Source organism: Tamandua tetradactyla, chromosome 1, assembly GCF_023851605.1.
Source record: "Tamandua tetradactyla isolate mTamTet1 chromosome 1, mTamTet1.pri, whole genome shotgun sequence".
Classification (NCBI taxonomy): Eukaryota; Metazoa; Chordata; class Mammalia; order Pilosa; family Myrmecophagidae; genus Tamandua; species Tamandua tetradactyla.
In genome coordinates this window covers 63,822,665-63,839,914 of record NC_135327.1, presented here as the reverse complement: position 1 = coordinate 63,839,914, position 17,250 = coordinate 63,822,665, and the positions used below count along the sequence as shown (strand labels likewise).

The 17,250-nt window shown below is 36.6% G+C and overlaps 1 protein-coding gene across 9 annotated transcripts in view; it reads left to right on the top strand.

Annotated features, from left to right (window-relative positions):
* LOC143648126 (uncharacterized) overlaps positions 1-12,974 on the top strand; it is a 60,281-nt gene extending 47,307 nt beyond the window's left edge. For 6 of the 9 annotated variants that reach the window (XM_077117713.1, XM_077117707.1, XM_077117715.1 and 3 more), the window contains 5 exons: positions 1,062-1,147; positions 2,752-2,878; positions 4,412-4,507; positions 5,040-5,122; positions 5,563-12,974. In XM_077117713.1, the coding sequence (XP_076973828.1) occupies positions 1,136-1,147; positions 2,752-2,878; positions 4,412-4,507; positions 5,040-5,122; positions 5,563-6,936 (1,692 nt within the window). In that variant the 5' untranslated portion in view covers positions 1,062-1,135 and the 3' untranslated portion in view covers positions 6,937-12,974. Of the gene's footprint in view, positions 1-1,061; positions 1,148-2,751; positions 2,879-4,389; positions 4,508-5,039; positions 5,123-5,562 lie in introns of those variants that run through there. The other 3 variants (XM_077117740.1, XM_077117759.1, XM_077117748.1) reach the window with 3 other exon arrangements.
* Positions 12,975-17,250: the final 4,276 nt, after the last annotated feature.

Here is a 17,250-nt window from a genome sequence, read left to right as displayed (position 1 = left end):
TTTTTCCGTATTTCTTTTTCTGGAGTAATGCATATGTTCTAAGAAATTATCATGGTGAAGTATATACAGCTATGTGATGATATTGTGAGCCATTGATTGTACACCTTGTATGGAATGTACGTGTATGAAGATTTTTTTTCAATACAAATATTTTTTTAAGTTAGACAACCTTTTCCCCCCTGGCTTTCAGGTACAAATGGGTTAGTTAATCCTATCTATGTTTATGACACATTATTATTATATTAGCCCATGAAATGCATATAAATGTTAATTATCTAAAGGAGAATTTATATTATACACGTCTGTTCATATATATAATGTAAGATATAACCAAATATGGGTTACTGCAGCAGATGATGATCAATATGTGAAAAAGGTTTCATGTATATACCACTATACAAAAACTTCAGAGTGAGCAAAATAAATTTTCACCTAAATATCTTCATTCTATACCTTCTGAGCCTCCTAATTTTATGAGAATTGTGGGACATGGCAATGATATTATGACCCATATATCTTTATTTTCTGATGCAGAGGATTTTCATGATTGGATTTATATGGTGTTAGCCATTGATCCTTCCAAATTGATCAAGTCCTTGAGTAGTGAAACCGCATAATTAAATAAATATATCAAGCTTCATTGAAATGCACATCCATTGAGTTGAGATCTAGAACTCAGTGTTGATGAAGTTTCATTGTTATACATCATATGTGAAAGAACCAAGATGATTTAGGGCAAGGGTACTCTGAAGGGCAGGTGCTCATTAGAACAGGGAGAGAGTGAGAATCCAGGGTGTATGGATGGGGGTTGGAAAATCAATGCTATTGCATACACCAAGCATAATTATATCTGTGAAATTCCAGACTGCTTTCTTTTGTGGTGGAGACTGCATTCCACATGAGTCATAAGTCAGGGCCTGGTTTTTTTAGAACTCACTAGAGATTCCTGTTAGACTGAAACTGACTTTACTCCTAGGTGTACAGCGTTTGGGTTTCATGACAGGTGAGTCTTGAAATTGTGGTCAAGACTTAAGGCTGAAGGCTTCTATATCCTTTTTCAGCTTTGCTCACCTACAACTTGTTTACTTGTGAGTGAAAATCCAGTAGAGGACAGTTATCAGCTAAGATATTGACAATGCAACTATGGGTGAGTAGGAAATTTTTCTTTAGCTGATGTTACACCACCATTGCCACAAATGGAGAGATTTCACCTATTGGCATAAATATTCCAAATCCGTATTCAAGGATGTGAGCTTCATTTAAGTTTTTATGGAATCTAGAGTAATAAAAGAATTTGGGGCTTATTAATAAGTAATCTTCCAGTACTTCCAAAACTACATTGCAATGGTTTGTTTCAGCCTCTTTTAAAGTTGTATTTTCTCTGAAGAGATGAGTGGTGTTTTCTTTTTATCACCCAACGCATGGTCTTATTGGAGCAATAATGCCCTCCTGGGTCAAGTTGGTGCCTGAAGTTGGCTTAGACATGTGGTGAACATATGTGATAAAAATGAGGAAGAGAAGAAGTTAACAGTCACTGAGGAAGCTAATATTTCAGCACATGCATTCAATCAACCAGTTCTATAGGTGCTGGGGTGTGAGACCGCATTGTTGACTGGAGCACAAGAGATTAAGAAATAAAAGGAAATGAAGAATCATTTATTTTCTCAGTTTTAATTTTCTTAAAAGTGTTGATAGAAGAAATTTGCACATTTTGAAATATTCAAAAAAAAACTGATTTCCTTCCAACTGTTTTTCCTAATTTCCCAACTTCATTGTTTGTAAATCCAGTTTATTAAAATTTTATGAATGAATACAAGACTCCCTTAGGTAGAATAAAAGTTGTGATAGTGTGAAAACTTTAAAAGATTTGAAGAGACCAGAAGTAACAGTGGGTCTTGTTTTAATCTTGAACAGACAGATGTGATGAAAATGTAAGAGAGACGATGAAAATTGGTGTGGTATTCCCGGAAAATGTTGAGGATGGAAGGTTCCCTAACACAGGAATGGTCAGATTAGTGTCATCTTTCGGTATAGTTGTCTCAAGGGTCCATAACTTGTGATCCTATACCAGTTGTACTTAACAGTATCACAAACAACTGACTTATGTAGAATTAAGGGACAGCACTTAGTTATCCAGAATTCTATATGTAACCTGTTCAGTTCTACAGAATTCTAGACATTGCTTCAAAGTTCCCTGCCACTTTAATAAATTATGGACCAGTGAATTCAGTTTAAGTAGAAAGTGCTTCACACATTAGCACAAATGATCTATTCAAATGCTTAACATAATGTTAAACAATTTTATAAATGAGAGGAAAGTGAGGTCGTCCATATACAGGAATAATCTAATCCTGCAAATTTTAAAAAAGTGTTGTATCACAGATATTTATTGCCTTATGATGAACCTATATGTTTACTTGAAGTTACTGAAAAAGAGAATTGTAGTTATGGATACTCTAGAGCCAGTATTATAATCAGCATCAGTAAGTCATAATTGTAAGTCTATTGGAAATATTCCATCTGTCATGTGATACTCCTTTTCAGTGGAATTGTTTGTATTCAGATTGTTGATGTGTCTGTGAGTATATGTGAAAAGCAGGTGATAGTTTAACACTGAGAGTGAGCTTACTCTCCACATTTTCTGCTTTATAAATATGGTCTATCCTTCCTTAGTGCAGTCATTTTGAGCATCATCCTCAGGGTTTTGCTATAGATGGCATTGTGTGAATCTAAGTTTCTGTGATATTTTAGGAGTTAATAACCTTCAAAGATATAGCTGTACACTTCACTCATGAAGAGTGGGCATTGTTAGACACATCCAAGAGAAAGCTGTTCAGAGATGTGATGCTGGAGAATATCAATCATCTGATCTCAGTAGGTGAGTCTCTGAAACTTTATCATTTGTATTTTTCTATCAATTATTTATCCAATTTATGCTCCCTTCCAATCTATCATATGCTATCTTCTATTTATGTATTTCAGTACCTAGGTCAGCTGCTCCATATTCTAAAATCTTTTTATGTCTTTTATACTATATTTTATATTTTATGATGTTAGTACATTTAAATTATCAATACTGTTAAATTGTTTTATAACATACCACCACCTAAATATGTTTTCTAGCATTTTACTTATATGTAATTCACACTCTAGGACAAGTATTTAAACTTCTTGCCCACAACTTAATGTCTCTTTTTTTTAACTTATTACTAAATTATTTTTATTGGAAAATCTTCATATACATGCAATCCATCCGTAGTATACAATCAGTGGCTCACAATATCATCACATAGCTGTGTATGCATCACCATGACCATTTTTAAAACATTGCATCACTCCAGAAAAAGAAATAAAAAGAAAAAACTCATACATCCCACACCCTTTACCTTTCCTTCTCATTGACCACTAGTATTTCTGTCTTCCCAGGTTTTTTTTTCAGGGAATGACCAGGTATCTCAGAGTTTAGAAATAACAATTACAACTCTGGAATAGATGTGACTGCTGTAAGAGCTTACAATCTAGAACCCTTTACAGTACGACCCAATCTCATAACCCATGCTCTCAACTTCAGTTCTCCAAGTTTGTATATTATAATTAGTCCAAATGAGTGAGGCATGGTAATATTTGTCTTTTTGCTTCTGCCATTTCATTCAACATACTATCCTTATGATCCATTCACCTAGTTGCCTGCCTTACAACTTCATTCCTTCTTTGAATCATGAGCACTACCACCATAAATACCAGTGTGCAGTTGTCCATTTGTGTCCCCACTCTCAGTTCCTCCAGATATATACCTAACAATGGGGTTGCAGATCATATGATTGCCCCATCCCTAGCCTCCTATGAAACCACCATGCTGCCCTCCAGAGAGGCTGTGCCTCTCTGCTGCCCTACGAACAATGAATAGGTACATCTCTTTTACCACATTTTCTCCAGCAGTTGTCTCCCTCTGTTCTTTTTTTTTTTTTGGCATGGAAAGGCTCTACCTCTGTTCATTTTAAACAGTTTTATCTGCATGTCATACAATCCAACCTAAAGAAATACTCTCACTCTCCAACACTCAGAGCAGTGCTGGGAAGTCAATGAATAATATTTGAATGGATATATAAGTGTCCAAACATTTCAAACTAATTATTCTCTAAGGCCTATCCTGAGGCTTGAGAATACAATAGTAAAATACCACATTTATGGTGGAATTTATGCTTATTTGATTATTTTTTGAACTAGCTGTGTCTACTGTAATGGGAATAAGGTTAAGAGTTAGCCTTATACTAGTGAAATATTGTCAATATTCTGTGTTCTAAGTACTTTTGCCTTGCTAATTTTGAATGCTTACCTTTTTCTTTGGTACCTTGATAATGCACTATTATCAATTAACTCAGATTCCAGGAATCTTTTTTCCTATAAACAGGATGTCATGTCTGCAATTCAGATGTGCTTTCCCAGTTGGCACAAGGAGAGGAAGAGTGGAGGGAAGCAATGGAATTTCTCCAAAAACAGAGTCAAGGTGAGCTGTAGCAGCCTTCACTTCAGTAGTGGAGGGACTTTGTCAATTACTGAGTAGGTCCTTGGAAATATAAACTTCAGGTTTCTGTAAGTGAGGTAACATTTCTAAAATATAGGTGAGTTTATTGGGAAATTTTCTTATGTCATTATTCTGTACACTTAACAAGTGCTATTCAAGTGTCTTGTACTTTGGAAAAGGAACATTCAGGTGCTATTAGAATTAAACTTTCACATAATGAGTCTTATCCTGGACCTCCTTGTTTTTACCTCCCTGACATCTCAATTTCTTCTTATTTTCCATATTTCAATTCTGAAAATCTCTGATTCTTAGTGTCCTATAGTGTCTTGACCAAGTGTCAGTATTTTTTTCTTTCTTTCTTTCTTTATTTATTTTTCCATTGGCAGACACTGGGAACTGAAAGGTGTCAGTGTTTTGAAAAATACTGACAGGGATATTTGGGATTTTCTAACGTTTTCATTCTCATTATGTTACTCTTTAAGAATTTATTGTATCTTTCCCTTTATAATTATAGGCTGTAAAATTGCCTGTAAAAAGCAAGAAATGGTATTCATGCAACTGACCTGCACGAAAGAGAATTCTAATATCATGTCATTGGTAAGCTTCATTGGTGCAAACCCTAGTTTTCCAAATAGATACCTCGGGATAGAATAAATTAGGAATTCAGTACTGTGACCAAGCTCTACATAATGTTGGGATTAAATGTTAATGCAGCAAAAATATGATAGTTCGAATTTAGGGAAAAATTAAACTGAACTCAAGACTCTGAGTTGTTATAAAAGCATGATTACATAAACGTGGTACACATACATAAATTTTTTAAATATCGAATTCAAAATTGATTGGATAGTTCTTCAATTGTGATGTTATAACAGGGATGTCCATGTATGAAGGTGAATAATATGTATATAAAGCTAACATGGAAAAGATTTTAATTGGAGACTTATTGAATTGTTCATCAAGAATTCATATGTAGGGAAATGAAAATGTATGCATATTAACAAATGTTTGACAGTCTCTCATCTAATTCCCCACAGCAGGTATCTCCCATTCAGAAGAATTCCTTTCAGTGTAATTATGTGCAAGAAGATTCCTCTCTCAAATCCACAGTGACTCAACATGCATTAATTCCCATGAGAACGAAACCATATTTAAGGAAACCACTTGGAAAATTCATCAGTGGCCAGTCATCTTTTAATGAACATAAGCAGATTCACATTAAAAGTAAATCACATGAATGCCATCAAAGTGTTAAAGCCTTTATTAAAAACTCTGGCCATAGACAATATAATGGAACTCAAATTGGAGATAAACCACATGAAAGCCTTCTAGGTGGGAAAACTTCCAGTAGGTTATTTGACCTTAGACGACAAGAGAGAACTCATACTGGAGAGAAGCCCTATGAATGTAATGTATGTGACAAAGCCTTCAGTCGATATTCTAATCTTAGACAACATAAGAAAATTCACAGTGGAGAGAAACCTCATGCATGCCATGTATGTGGGAAAACCTTCAGTTATTATTCTTATCTTAGGATACATGAGAGAATGCACACTGGAGAGAAACCCTATGAATGCCGTACATGTGGCAAAGCCTTCCCACGTTGTTCTGCCTTCAGAAGACATGAGAGAATTCACACTGGAGAGAAACCCCATGAGTGTCATCTATGTGGGAAAACGTTCAGTCAGTATTCTTCTCTTAGAGAACATGAACGAACTCACAGTGGAGTGAAACCCTATGAATGTCATCAGTGTGGGAAAAGCTTCACTCAGTATTCTTCTCGTAGACAGCATGAGCGAATTCACACTGTAGGGAAACCCCATGAATGTCATCTGTGTGGGAAAATCTTCAGTCAATATTTTTATCTAAGGAGACATGAGAAAGCACACACTATAGGGAAACCCTACGAATGCCATACGTGTGGGAAAGCCTTCACACATTGTTCTGCACTTAACCGACATGAAAGAATTCACACAGGAGAGAAGCCCCATGAATGTCATCTATGTAGGAAAACCTTCAGCCAATATTCCAATCTTAGAGAACATGAGAAAACTCACACTGGAGTGAAACCCCATGAATGTCGTCTATGTGGAAAAACCTTCAGTAGTAAATCTTATGTTAGGCAACATGAAAGAACACACACTGGAGAGAAACCTTATGAATGCCATACATGTGGGAAAACCTTCACTTATTCTTCTGCCCTCAGGCGACATGAGAGAACACACACTGGAGAGAAACCCTATGAGTGTCATTTGTGTGGGAAAACCTTCAGTAGTAGTTCTTATGTTAAACTACATGAGAGAATTCACACTGGAGAGAAACCCCATGAATGCCACCTATGTGGAAAAGCTTTTGCTCGTAGTTCTGCCCTCAGGCAACATGAGAGAATGCACAGTGAACAGAAGTCATGAGACTGTCGTGTATATGGGAAAAACTTAGTCTATTATCCTTAGACAACATCAAATTCTAACTTGAGTGAAAACCTATGTCATCAGTGTGGAAAAGTCTTCACTTAATATTCTAACCTTAGAATGAAAGAATTCAAACTACGTGTTTTGAATATAAAAGTGATTTCAGTCAAAGCTTGAAACTTGCACACACCAGAGAATTCACATACTAATGAAACACAATGTTCGTAACCACTATAGTAGTGCCTTTAGTCATCAAAGTATTTCAGTTTATATAAGGAAATTCAGAAAGGTAAAAGTTCATATGAATGTCATCTATGTAGCAAAGTCCTTAGTTGATGGTCTGATGACATACCACATGAGATAACTCACAATCTAAATCTAATGGGTATGGACAGACTTCATCTACTGCTCTAACTGATAAGAAAGCCAGAGAAATTGTGAGGAATTCAGTGTCTACTCAAAGTAGGAGTGCCTTAGTTTGTTATTTATCCTTTAAATAAAACGGATGGACTCCATAGGAATGTATAATTACACATTTTTGTAATTACTATGCACAATCATTCATGAAACAAATCTTGGTTTACTAAAAAGTACTTAATTTAGGAATAAACATGAAGTGAAAAGTATTAGGGGTGAAACTTTGGAGATCAAGAAATTTCATCATGGAGAATGTATTCAATGTAACATGGGAAAGCATTTATTCATAAATTGGGTAGATTATAGTCATCATTTGTGTCTCTGAGAGATAGTGTTTGAGGGGACTGGGGGGTTATTTCGTATTTGTTGGCTGATTGTAGAGATGAATGATGGAAATGCTATAGGTTTAGGAATAGAAGAATGTGAAGTCTGATTTGGAAATCTTCTAGGATAAATGAACATACTTCAAAGGGCAGCTATGCGATATTCTAAATCTTTACAGTCCTGCCAGTCCTGTTCCTCCCTCTTTTTTATTGGCACCTATGATGGCCTCAACCTTTAAATTAAATCCGTTCCTCCTGATAGTTTTGTTTTTCTGGAGGGATCCCATCAGTTTCTGCATCATCTAATCTGTTTTATTAACCAAAGCCACCGTGCCCTGAAGGTGGGCATCCCTCCTTCTTTTGTCTTTCCCTCACCTTTTTTTAGGGGAAAAAAAAATCATACTCATCATCTATGACTTTATTACTTCTATTACATGTTCATTGGTTAATAAAAAGTATTTGCTAAAAGAGTAAGAAAAATCAGGGAAAAACTATTTCTTTGGAACTTTTTTGTTACTGTTTTCGATTTTTATTGATAAAGCCAAGCAACATATAAAAAAATGAAAACCAAGCAGAAACAACAAGCAACATACAAACACGAACATTCTTAACATATGAACATTCCATACTTGGTGTGCAGTCAGTGGCTCACACCATCATCACATAGTTGTATGTTCATCACCATGGTCATTTCTTAGAACATTTGTAATATATCTTTTTGCCTGGCTTCTTCTATCCAGGTCTGTCTCCATGTTACTGCTTCCACCCCAAAATGGGATGAGGTAGTGGATATTTTCCTTGACTTAGGCCACTGTCATCTCCAGGGGGGAAGAAAGGAATGGGGTGGCTTTCATTGGATAGGCCCTTGTCTCATTAATACCTTTAGTTCTGTTTGAGTCAGTACTGTCTCATCCAAATCCTGTCCAGGAGTGGAATCATATAGCCATGTCTATCCTTAACTTAATGGGTGGTTATGGCCTCATGAAAGTATTCCATAGGGATTTATTAAGATGCTCCCCTAAGTTGGAAAAGATAATAAATGGTCCAAGGAACCCAAAGTAAATATGGCATAGGTTTATTTCTCAGTTGTGTTCTGCTGTTCAGTGTGGGCAAAAATACGTTTTACAAGGGATTAGTAGTTAATTTCCACAGGCTATGCAATGAGCCTAGCTGGTTGTAAAGATTCAGAAATGGATAAGCTGAATACTGTATAATAGTAGTACAATAGTAGCACAATATGTAAGAGTAGTTAATATAGTTGATTGTGATTTATGCATGTTGATCATCTACCCTGCCACTATGCTGAACTCATTTCTTAGCTCTGTTAATTTTGTTGTAGTTTTTTTGAACTTTCTACATAAACGATCATATCATCTGCAAACAGTGAAAGTTTTAATTCTTCCTTTCCAACTTGGATGTCTTTTATTCCTTTTTCTTGCCTAATTGCTCTGGCAAGAAATCAGTACAAAGTTGAATAGCAGTGGTGAAAGTGTGCATCCTAGTCTTCCTGATCACAAGGGAAAGCATTCATTTCGCTATTAAATTGTATATTAGTTGTGGACTTTTCTTACAGGCTTCTTATGTTGAGGAAGTTTCCTTCTATTCCTAGTTTTTTATATGGAGTATTGGATATTGTCAAATGCATTTATCAATGGAGATCATGTCTTTTCCTTTGTTCTCTTATGGTGTAGTACATTAATTGGTATTCTTATGCTGATCCAACCTTGCTTACTAGGGATAAATCCTATTTTATCATTATGTATCATTATTTTAATGTGCTGCTGGATTCAATTTACAAGCATTTTTTGAGGATTTTTGCATGTGTGTTCATATAAATTTTTTTTATGAAGTCTTCATCTGACTTTGTTATGAGACTGATGGCCTTGTAGAATGAATTAGAACTGTTCCCACCTTTTCAATTTTGTTGGTAGAGTTTGAGTTGAATTGGTGTTAAATCTTCTTGGAATGTTTGGTAGAATTCCCCTGTGAAGCCTTCTGGTCCTGGGCTTTTCTTTGTTGATTGGTTTTTGATGACTGCTTCAATCTCTTTACTAGTAATTGGTTCTTTGAGTGGTTCCATTTCTTCTTGAGTCAGTGGAAGAAGTTTGTGTGTTTCTAGGAATGTACCCTTTCATCCGGGTTATTTAATTTGTCGGTGTACAGTTGTTCATTGTATCCTCTATACTCCTTATTTCTGTAGAGTTTGTGGTTTTCATTTTTGGGTTTTTTGTTATTTTTATCCTCTATCTTTTATCTTGGTCAGTCTAGCTAAAGGTTTGTCAGGTTTTTATTTGTTTGTTTTAACTTTTCAAAGAAGCACTTTTTGGTTTTGTTGACTCTCCCTATTGTTTTGTTATTCTGTTTTATTAATCTCTTTTCTAATCTTTGTTTTTTCCATCCTGCTCATTTTGAGTTTAGTTTGCTCTTTTTCTAATTTCTCCAGTTTTGAGGTTACATCTTGAATTTGAAGTTTTCATTTTTGATGTAATTGTTTAGACATTTTGCTCTCAGCACTGCCTACACTGCATCCCATAATTTCACTTCTGATTTCCTATTTAAACCATGGTTTAAGGTTGTTGTCTAATTTCCACGCTTTTTAAAATTTTTTAAATTTTTCCCTCTTACTGATTTCTAGCTTCATTCTGTGGTGATTGGAGAACATACACTGTATGATTTCAGTATCCTTGAATTTTTTAGAGGCTTGTTTGTAACTCAACATGTTCAGTCTGTCATAGCGAGAAGGATCTGTGTGCACTTGAGAAGAGTGTGTATTCTGTTTTGTTGGGTGAACTGTTATCCATATGTAAAAGAATGAGAGGACTCTATTTCAACCCATTACAAAATTAACTCAAAATGCATAAAGCACCTAAATATAAGTGCTGTGACTATAAATCTCTTAGAAGGAAATGTATGGAAGCATTTTCAGGATTGTATTAGGCAATGGGTTCTTAGACTTTGCACTTATAGCACAAACAACAAAAGAAAAAAATAGATAAATTGAACTTCCTGAAAATTAAGAACTTTTGTTCATCAAAGGGTTTTGTCAGAAAAGTGAAGAGACAAACTACTCAATGGCAGAAAATATTTGGAAGCTACATAACCAAAGTATTGGTTTGCTAAATGTTGCCAGAATGTCATATACCAGAGATGGGATGGCTATTACAAAGGGAATTTATTATGTTACAGGTTTACAGTTGTAAGCCATAAAAATGTCCAAACTGGGGCATTCAGGGAAAGGTGCTTGACTCAAGAAAGGCCAATGTCTGTCACATCAGAGGCACATGGCTGGCATCTGCTGGTCCTTGTTCCTGGTTCCATTGCTTCCAGCTTCTAATGTCAGTGTTCTTTCTAAATGTCTGTGGGCCTTCACTTAACTCCTCTGTGACACAAATCTGGGTTCTGATTTGCTTAGCATCTCATGGGAAGGCACATGGTGCTGGGCTCTGCATCTCCAAATATCTGTCTACATGTTAACACTCCAAGCATCTCTAAATATCTGCATCTGTTGTTGGCTCTGAAGCAAGTGTGTCTCCTGGGGGTTCTACATTTCCAAATGTTGGTGTCTGCATCTCCTCTGAGGTTTCTCCAAAATTTTTCCCCTTTTAAAGGTCTCTAGTAAACTAATCAAGACCTATCTTGATTGGGCAGTCACATCTGTATCTGGTCAAAAAGCTACACCTTCAATTGGGTGTGTCACATCTCCACGGAAGTACTCTAAACAGAAGGTCACACCCACAGTCAAGTGGCTCACTCTGCATGGAAACACTGTAATAGAAATTTCCACCCAAACAATAGATCTGGCCCCACCAATTGGTTTAGGATTAGAGCATGGATTTTCTGCGGTACATGATAATTTCAAACAAGCACAACCACGAAGGATTTACTATCCAGAAGATATAAAGAAATTCTACAACTCAAAATAAGAATACAATGCAATTCAGTTGAAAAATGGGCAATAGACTTAAATAGCTATTTTCCAAAGAGGTATACAGATGACATAAAGCACATGAAAAGCTTCTCAACATCACTACCTATTAGGGAAAAGCAAGTCAAAACCACAATGAGATATTTTACATGCACTGTAATGGCTGGTTTAAAATAAAATGAAAAGAATTGGAGGGGATTTGATGAAATAGGAAAGCCCCTTCATTGTTGGTGGAAATGTAACATGGTACAGCTGCTGTTAAACATAGTTTGGCAGTTCCTCAGGTTACCAAATATAGAACTACCATATGATCTGGCAACACTAGTTCTGTATCCAGAATTTTTAGTTTATACTTATGCTGGTTTGAAAGGAATATGTGCCCTAGAAAAGCCATGTTTTAATTCTGATCCAGTCTTGTGGGAGCAACCATTTCTTTAATCCCTATTCATCACTTTAGGTCAGAGACTCAATTAGATTATTTCCATGGAGTTGTGACTTGCCCAATTATGGGTATTAATTAGAGGGAGATATGACTCCACGCATTCCCAATATGTCTTGATTAGTTTACTGGAATCTTTTAAAAGGGGAAGCATTTTGTAGAAAGCTTCAAAATGATGAGATCCAAGAGAACCACAACAGTCCATGCAGCCAGTGACCTTTGGAGCTGAAGAAGGAAAACATCCTTGGGGAAACTTCACGAAACAAGAAACCCTGGAAAGAAAGCAGATGTCACCATGTTCAGCATGTGCACTTCTTGATGAGAGGGAAACCCTGAACTTCATTGGCCTTTTTTTTTTTTAATAAATATATTTATTGTCAAGTTTAAGCAAACATACAAACATTCCATACATGATGTACAATCAAGGTCATTGGCCTTTCTTGAATGAAGGTAACCTCTTGTTGATGCCTTAATTTGGACATTTTCAGTCTTAGAACTGTAAACTAGCAACTTAATAAATTCCCCCTCTTAAAAGCCATTCAGTTTCTAGTAAATTGCATTTCAGCAACTAGCAAACTAGAACAATACCCAAGATTTGAAGGCAAGGAGTTGGACAGCTATTTGCTCATCATTGTTCATACTGGCTTTATTCATAATTCCCAAAAGTTGGAAGCCACCCACGTGTTCATCAACTGATGAATGGATAAGCTAATTTCATTTTATACATAACATTCCTCTCAGCTGTAAATAAGTTCCTTTTGGCTATAGAAAGGAATGATATTTGATACATGCAACTACATGGATGACATGCTGAATAAAATAAAACACTAAAGGCAAGTATGATGTCACTGACATTAACTAATCATAATAAGAATATTCAGAGTTACAATCTAGAATATAGGTTACTAGGAGAAAGATTGGGGGTAAACAATGGGAAGATAATTACTATTGAATTTCTATTTCGGTTAATCATAAAGATCGGGAATTGGATGGTAGTGATGGTAACACATTATTGTGAGGGTAACTGAGTGTGAAATAATTTTCATGAATGATTTAGGTGGAAGTTTTGGGTCATGTTTGTTACTAGAAAGATAAAACATGGAACTGTATAACAGTGAACTCTTCTGTGGACAAATGGACAGGGATTAATAGTACAAGTAAAATATAATGCTCTTTCATGAATTAGAACAAATGTATTGCACAGTGTTCTAGTTCGCAACCTACTGGAATGCAGTGTACCAGAAATGGTGTGGCTTTAAAAAACGGGAATTTCTTAAGTTGCAAATTTGCAGCTCTAAGGCTATGAAAATTCCCAATTAAGGCAAGGCTAGGAAAATGTCCAATCTAAGGCATCCAGGGAAAGATACCCTGGTTCAAGAAGGCCGATGATTTTCTGGGTTTCTCTCAACTGGAAAGGCAAATGGCTTGGCAAATATGCTGCCATCTGCTAACTTTCCCTTGAGGTTTCTTGTTTCCCCAGGGGGCATTATCCTTTTTCATCCCCAAAGGTCTCTGGCTGGTTGGGGTGTAAAACTTTTTCCAAAATGGCTCCCTCTTAAAGGACTCCAGTAAGAAACAGTACCTTGAATGGGTGGAGACACATCTCCATGAAAACCATCTAGTCAAAAATTACCACTGACAATTTGGAGGGTCACATTTCCATGGAAACAGGTCCCACCCAGCAATATTGAATGAGAATTAAAGGTCATGGCTTTTCTGAGGTACACAAGATTCAAACTGGCACACTCCACCCTTTGGCCTCTGTGTGAGTTTGAAAAGGTTTATGTACCCTAGAAAAGCCATGTTTTAATGTTAATCAATCTTGTGGGAGCAGCCATTTCTTCTAATCCCTATCTAGCAGTATAGGTTAGAAACTTGATTGGATTATCTCCATGGTGGTGTGATGTGATCAATTGTGGGTAGTAAACTTGATTAGATGGATATGTCTGCCCATTTTATGTGAGTCTTAATTAGTTTGTTTGAATCCTATAAGAAGTATTTTGGAGAAAGCTTCAGAACACTGCAGAACCACAAAGCAGAGAGTCCACCAACCAGCGACTTTCGGAGATGAAGAAGGAATATATCTTTAGGGGAGCTTCATGAAACAAGAGGCCTGGAGAGGAAGCTAGCAGATGCTGTGTTTGCCAAGTGCCCTTCCAGCTGAGAGAGAAACCCTGACCATTTTCGCCATGTGCCTTTCCAGTTGAGAGAGAAACCTTAAACCTCATCAGCCTTCTTGAACCAGGGTCTTTTCCTGGATGCCTTAGATGGACATTTTTATAGACTTGCCTTAATTGGGACATTTCCACAGCCTAAAAACTGTAAACTTGCAACTTAATAAATTTTGCTTTTTAAAAGCCATTCTGTTTCTGATATATTGCATTCTAGCAGCCAGCAAATGAGAACAGATCCCAAAGAAACGTTCTTTACAAATACAAAATAAATTCATTCCATCATGATACCAGAAAGCCTTAAACCATTTCCATAACAATACAAATGCAAAACGAAGTCAGAAACAGTACAAAATCTAATCAAAACCAGTTATATACATGGTCTGTCCTAAGGCAAATTCTCGGGCTCTAGACCTGTAAAACTCAGAACAAGTTACTTGCTGTCAATATACAAAGGAGGCACAGTGACAAGATACATATTCTCCTTTCCTTAGGGAGAAATTGGAAGAAGCACAGCCCTCCCTGCACCCAAGCAGTTTCAAAAATCTGAAGGGCAAACTGCATTAGATTTCAAAGTCTGAGAGTTATTTATCTTTGGGCTTTAGAAAGCAGCAGTTCCACCCTTCCCAAGGTCCTGCCCAGCAGGCCATCTCTACAAATATAACCTTGGGGGACATTGAGAGGCCTCCTTTTTCTTGGCTTCACCCTCTGCAAGCATTGGGGCCACACATGGGCTCTCTGCCATCCCTGGGACACATGCTAAATCCCTCCATATGGTGGTAGCCAAGCTCTCCTTAATCCTCAAGGAATGTGCTCAACTTTTTCCAAGTCCTGAGGCAGCATAATTCTTTCACTGCAGTGAAGTGGAAAGCCCACCCTCTACCTTCAGAGCAAGCTCACCCTCTCCAAGTATGTAGGTGGGCCTGCTCTCCTGACCTGATACTTTTTTTTTTCAAATTTATTTCAACATTTTTTCCCTCTATTATTTATTTATTTTTAATCCACATGTTTTACTCATCTGTCCATACCATAGATAAAAGAAGCATCAGACACAAGTTTTTCACAATCACATAGCCACATTGCGAAAGCCACATCATACATTCATCTTTAGGAAACGTGGCCTGACATTTCTTGATTTCAGATCTAAGCTTCCATGGTTTTACCTCTGAAAACATTTTAGCATCACTTTGTCCCTTGCCCAAGCCTTTTGGTCAAGACTGGCAGCAGTTCCATTTATACAGATCCGCAACACTTTTGTTTGCTTTCTATGTAGTAAGCAAGGATCATGCCTATCAGATGGGTTTCTACAAATTCTTCCTGGATAACTCTATATCCAATTCTGGCTTTTTCTGAAATGGGTGACTGGTTCTACATTTGGTTAAACCCTCAGATGGGGTCTCCATTCCTGGAAGCCCACAATTTTCCAGGGTTTTCCACAATTTCTGGTTTCTTTGTACCAAAGAGATCAATTTTCAGCTTATCTTTTTCCTGTGACATTTCACTATAAGTTGCAAGGAGAAACCTGTCTGCACTTTCCACATTTAATTTGAAAATCTCTTCTGCTAAATATCCACATTCATGGCTTTTAAAATCTGCCTTCCATCTAAAGCCAGCAGTTCATTTCAATAAAATTCCTGTAACTTTAAAACAAGTTCTGCAACTTTAAAATAAGCCCTCCTTATAATTTGCAATAACATGCCTCATTTCTGTCTAAAGCCATATCAGATATGTCTTTAGAGCCTACATTTCTACCAGCAGTCTCTTTAGAGCATTCTAGGCCTTCTCTATCAAGCTTATATCCTCCAAAATCTTCCCCTTATCCACTTAAAAAGCTGTTCAAACATATTTGTTATTTGCAAACTGCAGGAGCACCCCACTTCTGGTACCAAAATCTGTTCTAGTTTGCAAGCTGCCAGAATGCAATGTACTATGAACAATATTGCTTTTAGAAAGAAGAATTTATTAAGTTGCAAATCTGAAGTTCTAAGGCTATGAAAATGTCCAAGTTATGGCAGGGCTTTGAAGATGCCCAATCTAAGGCATCTGGGGAAAGATACCTTAGTTCAAGAAGGTTGATGTTCAGGGTTTCTTTCTCAACTGGAAAGGCTAGCTTTCTGTCCAGGCTTCTTGTTTCATGAAGCTCCCATTCTTCAGGAAGGAAAAAATGAGGTGTTTTCCTTCTTCATTTCCAAAGGTCTATGGCTGTGTGGGCTCTCTTGGCTTTTTCCAAAATGGTTCCTTCTTGAAGGGCTCCAGGAAGCAAACTCCACCTTGAATGGGTAGAGGCACAACTCCATGGAAATCATCTAAAGTTGCCACCCTTAATTGGGTGGGTCACATGTCCATGGAAACAATCAGAAAGGTGCCACCCAGCAATATTTAATGAAGATTGAAGGAAATGGCTTTTCTAGGGTACACAAGAATCAAACTGGCACACAATAATACAAGTTTAGTAGTGTGGCATATGGAAAAAAATACACCTACTGTAAACTGGACTATAATTCATAGTACTATTTTAGTATTCTTTCTTAAGTTGTAACAAAGCTACCACACTAATGCAAAGTGCCAGCAATGGAGGGTATATGGGATGTATTTTTACATGATTTTTTTTGGTAAGCCTACAACTTCTTAAATTAAAAAATAATAGTGCATATTTCTCAGAATTGTGTATTCAGTATTGTAGGTGAGATAATTCATGTAAATTGCTTTGCACAGTGCCTAGAACATAGAATTTCTTAATAAATGCTGTGTAGAAATAAAATAGTGGTAATAAATACTGGTAGAAAATAAAAGTACATTTAGAAAATGTGTTATTATCAATTATAACAAATGTTCCATGCTGTGCAGAGTGCTGGGGGTTGTGTGGTGTCCATGGATCTTGTAGTTTATGAATGATTATCCTGTAAAAACACAATGTCTCTAAAACATGAGAAATAAGATCTGTGAACAGTGATTGGTTGTGCCCACGCTTCTTCTTGGCAAAGATGAATTTTATGTCCTTTTGTGTCATTCTGTCACCAAGAAGCTAGTCAGAGGATG